The sequence below is a fragment of the Rhagoletis zephyria genome, unplaced genomic scaffold (genome assembly GCF_001687245.7).
Source record: "Rhagoletis zephyria isolate East Lansing unplaced genomic scaffold, Rhagoletis_zephyria_1.1 Rzeph_scaffold_01499, whole genome shotgun sequence".
Taxonomy (NCBI): domain Eukaryota; kingdom Metazoa; phylum Arthropoda; class Insecta; order Diptera; family Tephritidae; genus Rhagoletis; species Rhagoletis zephyria.
In genome coordinates this window covers 71,663-86,508 of record NW_016158583.1, presented here as the reverse complement: position 1 = coordinate 86,508, position 14,846 = coordinate 71,663, and the positions used below count along the sequence as shown (strand labels likewise).

The 14,846-nt window shown below is 38.3% G+C and overlaps 1 protein-coding gene across 1 annotated transcript; it reads left to right on the top strand.

Moving 5' to 3' along the window:
- The first annotated feature begins 11,668 nt into the window (after window positions 1–11,668).
- LOC108364230 (RNA-directed DNA polymerase from mobile element jockey-like) lies at window positions 11,669–13,155 on the top strand. Its single transcript, XM_017617823.1, has 2 exons — window positions 11,669–12,593; window positions 12,715–13,155. Exons 1-2 carry the CDS (start codon window positions 11,952–11,954, stop codon window positions 12,724–12,726), a joined length of 654 nt encoding a protein of 217 aa, XP_017473312.1. The 5' UTR covers window positions 11,669–11,951; the 3' UTR covers window positions 12,727–13,155.
- The last annotated feature ends 1,691 nt before the right edge of the window (window positions 13,156–14,846 follow it).

The window sequence follows — 14,846 nt, the reverse complement described above, 5'->3', positions numbered from 1 at the left end:
TAATTTTGAACTAAACGAATCATTCCGTGGTTTATGTCAAGATTTTAACTGTCATTCCAGCACGTTTGACGTATCGGACTCGATTTTTACTATAAAGAAAACTATTATTTCCACTCTCAATAATTGAAATACTATCTTTAGCATATCCAATCAGCTGATGAATTTGATTCTGTAGCTGAATAGTTTTAGATCTCGACACTTAACAAACTCCTGTTTCCACTACTCGGCACCAAAAAACTAAAAAAAAAAGGTTCCGTACGTCATGCGGACTGCGCCCCTCGTGTCGGTTGGGCGAGAATGGAGGGTTAAAGCCGTTGGGATTAATTAATTAATTTTGTTTGCCATATATGTGTACGTTTAATCGGTGCACTTGAACAACGTTCGCATTCGCAAAAGCTCCGCATTGATTATTGCGAATACATACATATATAAGTCATGTATGTAGGTACCTGCGTACATACATATGTTGATTTAGTTAGGGAGTTGGGGAGTTACAGCTACGTATGTACGTATGAGTATAGGAGTGAGAAATATGTTTTGTTTATTACCATTTGGGTATTATTAAGGTAGATCGCAACTAGTAAGCGCGTTTGTTTGTGGGAGACTATAAAATTTATATTTAATTGGGGGTGTGTACAATTATTGAATGTGGGTGAGAGGAATATATGTATGTATATATATATACATATATGTGCGGAGAAATTTAGAGGGTTATATGCGTGAGAATATTTCTATACACTTAGCGGATATTATTTTTCTGAGCAAATATGGGGGAAAGCGCGGTATACATGGGCGTAGCCCCTAAATTTCATTCTGGCTACGCCGATGGCGGTATATGCATATATTAGTCTTAATATGTATATATGTACATATGTGCTCCCGTAATGTGCGGTAAATTAAAATTTTGGTCTGCTAAGTATACAGGGTGTCCCAGAAGTAACCTGCCAAACTTTAGGGGAAGGTAGGTGGGGGTGAGCTCTCTAATAAACAAAAAATTTTGAGGTAAAAGTGTTACCGTTTTTGAAATATTTACATTTTTTTAATTAAGAAAAATCGGGCCTTTTCATGTATTTTCTTTAACTGCATCTACAAACCAGGCTATGCTTAGTAAATTTTTTATGTGAAATACTTCCAGATAGTTGCTTCTTTATACTCAAATGCAATGTAGTTAAAATATATTAAGGAACCACCATAAAATTATGACTATTTTGGGATTTTTAACTTTTTGATATTTTCTTCCCCAACTTTGACTATCTCTGGTGAAAAAAATGTACTGAGCTATAACTTTACATTACATAAGAAAATTGCTCATTTAATAAAGATTTTAGGGAAGTGCCACTCTTACTGTTTCGAATAGAAAAAAAGAGTTATAGCCGCTTTTGTGGGCAAAGGACTGAGACACGCTAGAATGTATTTAATGGATTTAAATTTAAGTTGCTCTTGTTACCGACCACTGACATGCTAAATAGTACAAAGGTACATTATTACCTGCTCCTGACATTATTTTATGTTACTTACCGGAATTAGTGAAAGTGGATTTTGTGAAGTTGGACCCTTCGAACATTGTACACGCAGTATACGTCGCATGAATATGCGGATATTCACCTAATTTACGGTGAAGCTTGCTGTAATGCCAGAGCTGCTCAAACACTCTATGCAGAGCGATACCCCAATCGTCGGCATCCGGGTCGTGAAGTATTCGCCCGGACCCATAGAGAAATATATGAAGGTAAGTGATTTTTACACCTTTCTTGTTTGCTTACTTGTTAACTATCATTTTTNTTCAATTTAAATCTATTAAATACATTCTAGCGTGTCTCATTCCTTCGCCCTTTCGCCTATTCGAAACAGTAAGAGTGGAACCTTTCTGAAATCTTTATTAAATGAGCAATTTTTTTATGTAATGTAAAGTCATAGCTCAGAAATTTTTTTTCACCAGAGATAGTCAAAGTTGGGGAAAAAAATATCAAAAAGTTAAAAATCCCAAAATAGTCCTAATTTTATGATAGTTCCTAAATATATTTTAACTACATTGCATTTGAGTATGGAGAAGCAACTATGTGGAAGTATTTTACATAAAAAATTTACTAAGTATAGCCTGGTTTGTAGATGCAATTAAAGAAAATACATGAAAAGGCACGATTTTTTTTTAATTAAAAATGTAAATATTTCAAAAACGGTGACACTTATACCCCCCACCTACCTTCCCCTAAAGTTTGGCACTTCTGGGACACCCTGTATGTACGTATATGGATAAGTGAGTTTAGCTTAGCGGATTCTGGGATTTCGAGAATATGAGCCATTATATGTAAATATGTACATATATATGTAATATATATGTAATATGTATGTGCATATATGTAATTAGATAGCGCTTTTCACTTTGTGGTATAGGTTTTCATATTTGGGGAGTTCCGCTAAACTTTTTATATTCCTTTAAGTAAAGAGTGGACTTACTTTGGCATCCTGTTTTGTACAAACCGCTGATGAAACAATTTTTTTTTTTTGTTTAGACAGGGTTTGGCCTAATGTTGTCCGTGACGACGTGCGGGAGTTGCTTTGGAGGGCTTTTGTTGCTGTGCTGCTGTCCGGTGGCTGTTTTGTGCGCCTGATGTACGCTTAAAAAACTGGCCAGGAGCAGAAAACGTGAGTGCAGTCTTTCGAATATATTTTCGCTTACAATATATTTAAGAAATTTTGTGATCCAAATCTATTTAAAATATATGAAAACTATAAACAGTTCCATGATTTTGTTTTCAGAGATCGTGACAACAGCGTATAGGGATTTTCTTTCATATGTAAAACCAGACTTTCGAGCTTGTGTTTACTATTCACGACATTAGAACTGCTTGAAATTAATATAAATGGTTTAAAATTAGTGTGTAGCCGCCAAAGAGTAAGAAAACAAAAGCAAAATCATACATTTTTAAAATTTTCTAACATTTCGCTACACCAACGAAAGCAAAATTCTGTTCGACAGAAAATTCGATACTCAACGAAAATTTCGACACGCTTGCATAGCTCATAATAGGAATTTCACTTTCGATCTTCGATAGCCAGCGAAGATCGAAAATCGAATGCAACTCATAATAGAGGCCTTATTTTTTTAATTGAAGTTAATATAGAACCTGACAGAAAAAAATCATTTTTCACTTAAATTGCTTTCGCGAAACTTTTTAAGGTATTTCATCTCAGTCTACATATGTATACTGTATTTCTGTTGAACAAGGATACGCATTCATTTTGAAATTGCCACCAACTATAAGATACAGTTTCTAGAGAACATTCACTATAGATCCGGATCATTGTTACCACCAGGGAACTTCTCAAGGACATAACACAATCGTTCGGTCATTTAAGGCGGCAAACAACCATCAAACCATAGTCTTAGCCGATGAATGTGCCAGTACAAATCGTAAATGTGGATTGTTGGAGAAACTGTTGGACCAAAATGTTTAAATTAAAAATCTAATTTTGGGACCGATNATTAGATAGCGCTTTTCACTTTGTGGTATAGGTTTTCATATTTGGGGAGTTCCGCTAAACTTTTTATATTCCTTTAAGTAAAGAGTGGACTTACTTTGGCATCCTGTTTTGTACAAACCGCTGATGAAACAATTTTTTTTTTTTGTTTAGACAGGGTTTGGCCTAATGTTGTCCGTGACGACGTGCGGGAGTTGCTTTGGAGGGCTTTTGTTGCTGTGCTGCTGTCCGGTGGCTGTTTTGTGCGCCTGATGTACGCTTAAAAAACTGGCCAGGAGCAGAAAACGTGAGTGCAGTCTTTCGAATATATTTTCGCTTACAATATATTTAAGAAATTTTGTGATCCAAATCTATTTAAAATATATGAAAACTATAAACAGTTCCATGATTTTGTTTTCAGAGATCGTGACAACAGCGTATAGGGATTTTCTTTCATATGTAAAACCAGACTTTCGAGCTTGTGTTTACTATTCACGACATTAGAACTGCTTGAAATTAATATAAATGGTTTAAAATTAGTGTGTAGCCGCCAAAGAGTAAGAAAACAAAAGCAAAATCATACATTTTTAAAATTTTCTAACATTTCGCTACACCAACGAAAGCAAAATTCTGTTCGACAGAAAATTCGATACTCAACGAAAATTTCGACACGCTTGCATAGCTCATAATAGGAATTTCACTTTCGATCTTCGATAGCCAGCGAAGATCGAAAATCGAATGCAACTCATAATAGAGGCCTTATTTTTTTAATTGAAGTTAATATAGAACCTGACAGAAAAAAATCATTTTTCACTTAAATTGCTTTCGCGAAACTTTTTAAGGTATTTCATCTCAGTCTACNGATCGTGACAACAGCGTATAGGGATTTTCTTTCATATGTAAAACCAGACTTTCGAGCTTGTGTTTACTATTCACGACATTAGAACTGCTTGAAATTAATATAAATGGTTTAAAATTAGTGTGTAGCCGCCAAAGAGTAAGAAAACAAAAGCAAAATCATACATTTTTAAAATTTTCTAACATTTCGCTACACCAACGAAAGCAAAATTCTGTTCGACAGAAAATTCGATACTCAACGAAAATTTCGACACGCTTGCATAGCTCATAATAGGAATTTCACTTTCGATCTTCGATAGCCAGCGAAGATCGAAAATCGAATGCAACTCATAATAGAGGCCTTATTTTTTTAATTGAAGTTAATATAGAACCTGACAGAAAAAAATCATTTTTCACTTAAATTGCTTTCGCGAAACTTTTTAAGGTATTTCATCTCAGTCTACATATGTATACTGTATTTCTGTTGAACAAGGATACGCATTCATTTTGAAATTGCCACCAACTATAAGATACAGTTTCTAGAGAACATTCACTATAGATCCGGATCATTGTTACCACCAGGGAACTTCTCAAGGACATAACACAATCGTTCGGTCATTTAAGGCGGCAAACAACCATCAAACCATAGTCTTAGCCGATGAATGTGCCAGTACAAATCGTAAATGTGGATTGTTGGAGAAACTGTTGGACCAAAATGTTTAAATTAAAAATCTAATTTTGGGACCGATGAAGTTGTTGTTGTTGTTGTAGCGGCTACAACAACCCCGCCCAGGACGGTTGGTATCTCAGTCGTTGTCGTCAAGTTCCACTAACGACAGCCCTACGAAGCGTGCAGCTTCTGTAGGGTTAGTCCACAGGGACAGGGCCGTTAGGGTTGTCGGGTTTTCCGGGCATGCGAAGAGATGTTTCGAGTCATGTGGGGTCTCCGCATGCCGGACACTCATTTGGCACATCCTCATTCAATCTACATTGTTTCGGCGATCTAACCCCGTTTAGGTCGGCGAAGTATCTCAGAAGGCGGGACGAAGTTCGCCGGGTCTGCTAGTTATATATATTATTGCATTTATTGTACATAGCTCCGCGAGAATTAACAGCACTGCTTTAAGCGTTAACATTAGCCGAAACCTCTATCACTCCATTACATTTAGCATTGTTGTTGTCCATGTCAATTTTGTTAAATGCAATAAAAACCTTTTTGAGATCAGCAATTTGCAAAGATAGATCTTTGAATTTTTTTACAAAGGCATTAGGTGTGTACTCGTACGCCCAACTATCTAAAGTTTTAGAAAACTTTTACTGGCTTTGCGTTCTCGTATCCAAAAAACTTGCAAAGTAGGGGAAATTGAGAGAGCAAAATGTGAAAGAGAGCTGCAAATTTCTGCTGGAAAAATTTTTCCCAGCTAAAACTTGCAAGTAAGAAAATCAGCTGATCACAAACACATGTTTGTAAATAAACAAAAGAAAATATGGCCTTTTTGAGTTATTATAGCAAATTTTTATTATTATTGCTAGTATACAACTAAAAAGTANATGTATACTGTATTTCTGTTGAACAAGGATACGCATTCATTTTGAAATTGCCACCAACTATAAGATACAGTTTCTAGAGAACATTCACTATAGATCCGGATCATTGTTACCACCAGGGAACTTCTCAAGGACATAACACAATCGTTCGGTCATTTAAGGCGGCAAACAACCATCAAACCATAGTCTTAGCCGATGAATGTGCCAGTACAAATCGTAAATGTGGATTGTTGGAGAAACTGTTGGACCAAAATGTTTAAATTAAAAATCTAATTTTGGGACCGATGAAGTTGTTGTTGTTGTTGTAGCGGCTACAACAACCCCGCCCAGGACGGTTGGTATCTCAGTCGTTGTCGTCAAGTTCCACTAACGACAGCCCTACGAAGCGTGCAGCTTCTGTAGGGTTAGTCCACAGGGACAGGGCCGTTAGGGTTGTCGGGTTTTCCGGGCATGCGAAGAGATGTTTCGAGTCATGTGGGGTCTCCGCATGCCGGACACTCATTTGGCACATCCTCATTCAATCTACATTGTTTCGGCGATCTAACCCCGTTTAGGTCGGCGAAGTATCTCAGAAGGCGGGACGAAGTTCGCCGGGTCTGCTAGTTATATATATTATTGCATTTATTGTACATAGCTCCGCGAGAATTAACAGCACTGCTTTAAGCGTTAACATTAGCCGAAACCTCTATCACTCCATTACATTTAGCATTGTTGTTGTCCATGTCAATTTTGTTAAATGCAATAAAAACCTTTTTGAGATCAGCAATTTGCAAAGATAGATCTTTGAATTTTTTTACAAAGGCATTAGGTGTGTACTCGTACGCCCAACTATCTAAAGTTTTAGAAAACTTTTACTGGCTTTGCGTTCTCGTATCCAAAAAACTTGCAAAGTAGGGGAAATTGAGAGAGCAAAATGTGAAAGAGAGCTGCAAATTTCTGCTGGAAAAATTTTTCCCAGCTAAAACTTGCAAGTAAGAAAATCAGCTGATCACAAACACATGTTTGTAAATAAACAAAAGAAAATATGGCCTTTTTGAGTTATTATAGCAAATTTTTATTATTAATGCTAGTATACAACTAAAAAGTACGTAAATTTAATAAGCACAACATTCATTGAGTTTATTTTTCGTTAATTTGCTATTAATCTCCAGTTTGTTTAATTTAGTGTGTGCTGACTATGGTTGCCGTATGACATTTTTCGTTTGTACCATAATTTACCTTTAAATATACCAAAATAGATTTAAATGCAGCATGCTGAAATGTTGTTTTGCTGAACTTTTCGGTTTAGGTAGGTTGATTGTTGAAATGAAAATTTTATAATTTTAAACCTACTCTATTACATTTTTTTGGATCAATGATGGGTGCTCGGAGGAGATACTATTATTTTTAATGCGTCACCATGTGATATCACAAATAATTATGAGAAAAATAACTTATTCATTCCGATATAATTAAATCTTATTTTAAAAAGGTTTTTCTTATCCAAAACTATTTAAATGTATAAAATGCCTAATCGGAGGAAAATGCACCAAGCAGAAAATAAATTGCCAAATTAATCACCAGTGGCAACTGTGCAAGTGATCAGCTGTTTCGAAGGTTGCAAGTTTTTGCAAATTTTGCGTTCTCGTACTTTTGTTGATATTTCGTCTCTTTGAGAGCGAATGCTGCTAAATTCTCAGAACTTTTGCTGCTGGAGAATTTTGTCCTCTCAATACGAGTACACACCTATTAATTATGGTCTCAATGTGAAACTTTTGACCCTCCAGCACAGAGTCATAGGCTTTGCAAAGCTTTCCTGGTATCTTGATGCACCCCTCACACATATAAGGTGCAATCCCGTATTCCTCGGACTCGGACTAGTAAAACTGTCCAAAAATAAAAAGTCGCTCAGAGCGGGAGAGTAACATTGAAAAGTACGGGATCGCTTTCTAGTAAAAAATGGTAACTTCTGTCAACTTCAACATAACCTCCAAATTTTGGTTGTAAATTTTTGCTTATTTTGTATGTAAACACACTCAGCTCACACATGTAAATAACCAAAAATACTTTCAAATTCATTAGAATCCACTTAAACAAGTAATTAAATACTTTTCAACATGAATTAGGAGAGTGCACTTTTCTTTTGTTTACAATTTCGTTGCCAAACACACTACAGCTGATCGTTTGACACATTTACCAGCAAAAAATTCTCGGACTAAAACTGGTAACTTCTGACAGAGAGAGAACCGTATTAATCTCTTTTTTGTCCTCTCAATAGTCAGAGGACCGAGTACGGGATCGATTTCCAGTAAAATCTGACTGATTCTGACTAGTCCGGACTCGTACGGGATCGCAACTATAGCTAATATGGCGGTTCGAATTGAACAAATTCACATCATATTCCGAGATGGGGCCAACACAGCAGCCACGATGAAAAGTTTTCAAGCCATGCCACAATAAAAATATCACTTCGCGAGAAGGCTTTTCCACATTTTCCGCACGAGTCAACCATGGCGCGAAATTAAAGAAAAGAAAAAGCAGGAGACGAACGAAAACACGTCCGCTCTCAACAAAAGACGTCAACTGAGTTTAATTTGTTATATTGCGCCATAAATGAAAGTGAACTGATAAATGCTGAAAACGCTAGTACTTAAACCAACTTTACGTAAAATGCGGCTCCGGTTCACATTCTTTGAAGATTCTCCGAGTATTGAACTTCTATTTTTCTTAGAAAATGTGCGGTTAAGAGCAGTTGATTATGTAAAAAAACATTTTTCTTATAATTTTAATAGATAATAGCTATTTATTTTCTAATATCCATGTATCCAGCTTGTAGCCAGAGACAGTGGTATGTGATGCTCGTTAAAATCTATTCATCATATTGGAGCAGCAGGTAATGGACCATTGAATATGCTGGCTGAACTTATGACCACCATAACCACGGAGTCTCCATGAACCAACGACTACAGACCACCTAGTCAGCCATCGCTGTATTTGTAATCGATTGTTTTGTTTTGTTTACACCTTCATCCACCTCTTCGTAGTCATTTCTTAGCGATTGAATGTGTTTTCTGCAGCGATTTTATTTATAAATTTAGATTTATTACATATTTGTTATATAAAATGAAGTGCCAGTCGTCGACTAGCATTCGCCGTGTGCGATACTATTTCGACTGCGCTTTGACTATCAGTTTCCTTGATCGGTTCAGTTATATTTCAACAACAACTCCCTGCAATTATTCTTTTTGTTTTCCTCTGAGCTGGTTATAAGAGAACACGTGCTTAACACAAGTGCAAACAGCATTAATTATTTAAAATACTCCCCGGGGCTTTCAATTTTGGGGACAATAGGTTTGCTTCCCTAGCACCCAGTCCCAAAATAAAAAAAAAACGCATACTCAGTCCAAACAACGATTTCCCCGAACTTGCAGTCCCTTCTATTACCCAACCTAACCCTAAATTTATTGTAGTCTCAGCTATAAATGAACAAAAAGCGCTGTCGCAATACTCCTGTTTTGCCGTCCATAGATCACTACAAGTGATAAGTAAGGACATCGAAATCAAATCCGAATTAAGAGATGGTAGCTTACTTCTCCTAGCTAAGGACAAAAAAACCGCTGAAAAATTCATTGCCTCTAAACAGCTCCAAGGCATTTGTGACATAAAATGTAAGTTCCACGACAATTTAAACTCGGTCAAAGGTACCGTCTTCGCACCCTATCTAAAGTTCCTTCCTGAAGAAGAAATAACAAAGGAGTTAGCTCCCGAGGGGGTCACTAACGTTTATAAATTTACAAAAAAAGTTGACGATAAAATTGTTCCAAGTGGTGTAATTTTACTGACCTTCGATCTATTCCGTCTACCAGAAACCATTAACATTTCTTGGCATAAGGTCATATAAGAGAATACTTCCCTAACCCCATGCGCTGCAGAATCTGCCGCTTGGGGCATACAATTAAACACTGCCGAAATGTCCCCATATGCCAGAACTGCAGTCTTCCACCCCATCCAAATGCAGAGTGTTCACGCATTAAGTGTGCCAACTGTGACGAAGAACATGCTTCGAACTCGAATAGGTGTCCAAAGTTTCTCCAACAGAAGGAAATCCTAAAGATCAAGACCCAACGCAGATGTACCATAAAGCAAGCAAGAGAAATTTACACTTCCCAGCTACCTAAAACGTCTCCTCCCTCGTCTTTCGCGGGCGTCACAGCCGGCAATAGCAATGTGCCGCCATCGGGCACAATTACAAGCAAAAACACAACAGTTACCGCATCTTCAAAGAATAGCTCATCCATCAACAGTAACTCTGAAAACATATTATCCAAATCAAGTTCCAACCTACCAACCATCAGTAATCCCTTAATAGAAACTCCAACAACATCCAAAGCAATAATTCCAAACATTACATCTCCCAATCCTAACCTAACTTATACTAACTCCTCCCCTAACGCTTCACCGATCACCCAACTCACACAACAGCTCATCCAAAGGCACAATTACTTCGTAACTCCTTCTCCGTCCGTCTCGGACTTCGACATAGCACCAACAGCAGATAGCCTTGAAAACATATTATCACCCCGTAATGACGTTTAACATACTCCAGTGGAATTTAAACGGATTATTCAATAACTTTAATGAACTACAACTTCTAATAAAAGAACACTCACCCACAATTATTGCATTACAGGAATCTCCCACAAAACACTTCGAATAAGCAAGGAATCGCAATCCTGATCAAAAGAGGTATTCCACACAAACAGATAATTATTCAGTCACCAATAGCAGCACTGGTCATAGAAGTGATGTTGGGCTTTAAGATCACAATTATATGTACATATATACCACCTCAACAGTCATTCAACACAAACGTCCTCCATAACTTAACGGCCAATATTTCTTCCGATATATTAATTGTAGGGGATTTAAATGCATGGAGTCCACTCTGGGGCTCAACAACTACAAACCAGAGAGGCAAAATAGTGGAAGACTTCATATTGTCGAAGAACCTCATGGTCTTAAACGACCTGGCCCCAACACACTTCTCAACCCACCAAACGTTTACACATGTAGACGGCTGCATTTGCTCCACCGGTATAGGGCCCAACCTTACCTGTTCTACCTTAACACAGCTTCATGGAAGTGACCACTTTCCACTGCTTACCAAAATAGTTACAGCTTCGTCAAACCCTGGTTTCCCCAAACCTAAATTTCTAACAGATCATGCAAATTGGCCGAAATTTCAATATTTAGTAAATAGACTCATATCAGCACGTGCACAGTCGGAGAATATAAACAAAGAAGCAAAAAATATATGCAGTTCAATTCGAACTGCTGCTCATTCGTCAATTCCACAAACCCACTTGAAACCATACAAATCGGTAGTCCCGTACTGGTCTGCATACCTTGCCTCAATTAGAGATAAAAAACAGCAATTGTGGCATAATTACAAAAGACATAGATCCCTTTATAACCTTTTGGCATACAAGAAATCGAACGCCTATTTTAAAAAGAAGCTAAAAGAAGCCAAAAGGCAAAGCCTAGAGAAACTAACAGCGTCAATAACTCCCGACTCTGACCCAAAAAAAATCTGGTCAAACATCAAAAGACTTACAGGGACCTACACACCCACTTCAATACGTTTTATGAACACAGCTGACGGTATTGTCTACTCCTCAGCAGACATTGCAAACCATTTGGGCCAGTTCTGGTCAAATTATTCCAAAGATTCCAATTTTCACCACCTTTTCAATGAAGAAAAAAAAGCGTGTTTTAGTAGAACATATTCGCACATACCAATATCATTAAGTGCAAAGAAAATTGAATCCCCCATTACCAACTTCGAATTCGACCTTACACTCACAAAAATGACAGGGAAAACTCCTGGCAGAGACCGCATCTCCTACCCTATTATAAAAAATCTTCCCAGAGAGGCAAAAAACCGAGTAGTAGATCTTTACAACAACATTCTTGTTCAAGGTCAGCTTCCACACGCGTGAAAGAGCGCAATTGTCCTACCAATCCCCAAACCCCAGCAATGCGGCTCTAGTGTGTTAGGCTATAGACCCATCTCCCTTCTCCCCTGCTTAAGCAAAACACTGGAAAAAATTGTCGCCAAGCGCATTATGTGGTTTGCAGCTTCTAAAGGTCTCATGTACCCACATCAGGTGGCATTTAAAGACGGTCAAGGCACAACGGACGCATTACTGTATTTTGAACATTTCGCGACGACAGCACTGGCGACAAAAAATCACGTATCTACACTAAGCCTTGATTTTGAAAAGGCGTACGACGGGATAGGCGCTCATGTGGTGCTGCAACAACTGACTAAATGGCAAATTGGCCCTAAAATTTTCAACTTTGTGAAATCATTTTTATCCAACCGCACGTTTTCTGTTAGGTTAAATAACAAATTCTCAAACACCTACAAACTTTTTAACGGAACACCACAAGGTTCACCTTTGTCAGTGGTTCTATTCATCATTGCTTTTGATGAAGTTAACAACATTCTTCAAAACCATAAGAGAATCTCTCATGTAATATACGCGGACGATGTCTTAGTTTTTACCAAATGTAAAGATTTAACGGTGATAGAAGGCGATTTCTTGCAGATACTATATAAAATCACAGAATGGTCAAATACCTCAGGGGCCAAACTGTCGTACAATAAATGCAAAATTTTTCATATCTGCAACAAAAGGCTTTGTCCTCCATTAAATCTATCATACAATAATGTAAATATCCCTAATTGTCATAGCTTAAGAATTCTAGGTATCTTATTTGATAATAAACTTACGTTTAAGCAACATTGTATACATTTAAGAACCACCCTAGATACTAGGCTCAACATAATCAAATATCTTTCGTCAAAACACTGCCTGGTTCATCCTAACACGCTAATAAATGCAACGAAAGCCCTAATGCTGTCAAAAATGGACTATGGGCTGGCCATTTACGGGTACTGTGCTCGGAGCAACCTGAGCCGCATCCTACAGCCATATCATTCTGCGGCCAGAATATGTATACGCGCTTTTCCAACATCTCCAGTGAAATGCACTCTGACTGAAACAGGTCTTCCGTCATTGGAAGAGAGAACCCAATATAATACGCTTAAATTAATACCAAAACTCATGCAGTCCAATAACGTAATCCTGCACAAAGCTATCAAAGCAGTAACAAAAAGGATGAAAACATCGAACCGTCAATCAACCATAATAAGATGCATCAATACAGCGGCCGAATTAGGTATTGATTTCACGCCTTTCAAACCTAACATCAACCGTCCTCCACCATGGTTCAATTTTCGTAGGATTATGATACTCAACCTGACGGTCTATGATAAAAACACCACTTCATCAGCAGTGTACAGACAAAGCTTCACCCAAATAGAAACGGATCTAAAACAGCAGGATTGGAACTTCCTATATACCGATGGGACAAAAATCAGGGAGATCACTGCTTTCGCGGCCATTGAAGCAAATGGTAATACCATCGCGGTGGGTAACCTACCTGATTTCTGTTCAGTGTATACAGCGGAAGCTAATGCTATACTCTTAGCAACACAATTTGCTCTAAAATCAAAAAAGAAGCACGTCATCGTCTCCGATAGCTTGTCAACGATAGAATCTATAACCAATTCGAACAACAACAACAACCTACTAATAACACTTATCCGCGACGCACTGTATCAAAGGCATAATCACATAAAAATTATGTGGGTTCCCAGCCATGTTGGCATATACGGCAACGAAGCCGCGGACGTTAGAGCAAGGGAGGCAGCCAGTCAACCGCTCCACACGGGAAACTTGGTACCAAAGAAAGATTTTCACAATTTTGCTAAACTAAACCTAGCGAGGAGAAGAAGCGAAAGATGGAAAGAGTTCACTCACCATTATACCAACCTGAACACCGAAGGTCTCACACCTAACTTCCCCACTAGCACAAACTGCAACAACCTCAAAAGGTTCAGCAGAATGCGCATTGGACACACTATCGCTACACATAGCTACCTACTCAATGGTTCGCCCCCGCCACAGTGCCCGTATTGCCCCAACCCCGTACTATCCATCCCACACCTGTTAAACGATTGCAACGCTTTCGACTCAGCTAGACGCAACATATTTGGAAATACCACTCCGATAGAGATACTAAAAAACACCGACGTAAAATCGATCCAAAAAATAAACAATTACCTCAAACTGGCTGATCTGATGTGGTTAATCTAGAGTTAACCCTCATTTAGATATATGCGAATAACATTTCAAAAAACAAAAAATTAAAAGTGAGCCGAAGGTGGTTGACACTAGCGCTCCAAACACTAGTAAAGGGGTGATTCACTCACTCCTTTTCTTATAATAAATAAATAAAATAAAAATGAATTGCTGTGTGATTGGAACAAGTTTGTGCGTATGTTTGGTTTGCCAAAAGGCGTAAATTTGCGTGAAAAGTGGGTTTTTGTTGTTGTAGCGGCTACAACACCCCGCCCAGATCGGCTGATATCTCAGTCGTTGTTGTCGAGTTCCACTAATGGCAGCCCAAGAAGCGTGCAGCCTTTATGGGGTCGGTCCACAGGGACGTAGCCGTTAGGGTTGAGGGGTTTTCCGGGCATGCGAAGAGATGTTTCGAGTCGTAAGGGGTCTCTCCGCATGCCGGACATTCGTTCGGCACATCCGCATTTGGCCTACACAGGTAGGAGTTTAGCCTGCTGCAGTAGCCAGAGCGAAGTTGGGCTATTGTTGTTCTGGTCTCCCGAGGCAGATGGAGCTCCGTCGCGTCAATGTCCGGTGTTTGTGTGCCTAGAACGGCATTCACAGGTCTTGAGTCTACATAACTCGNAGTCAGAAATAGTCAGAATCAGTCAGATTTTACAGGAAATCGATCCCGTACTCGGTTCTCTGACTATTGAGAGGACAAAAAAGAGAGTAAATACGGTTCTCTCTCTGTCAGAAGTTACCAGTTTTAGTCCGAGAATTTTTTGCTGGTAAATTCTGGTAAATGTGTCAAACGATCAGCTGTAGTGT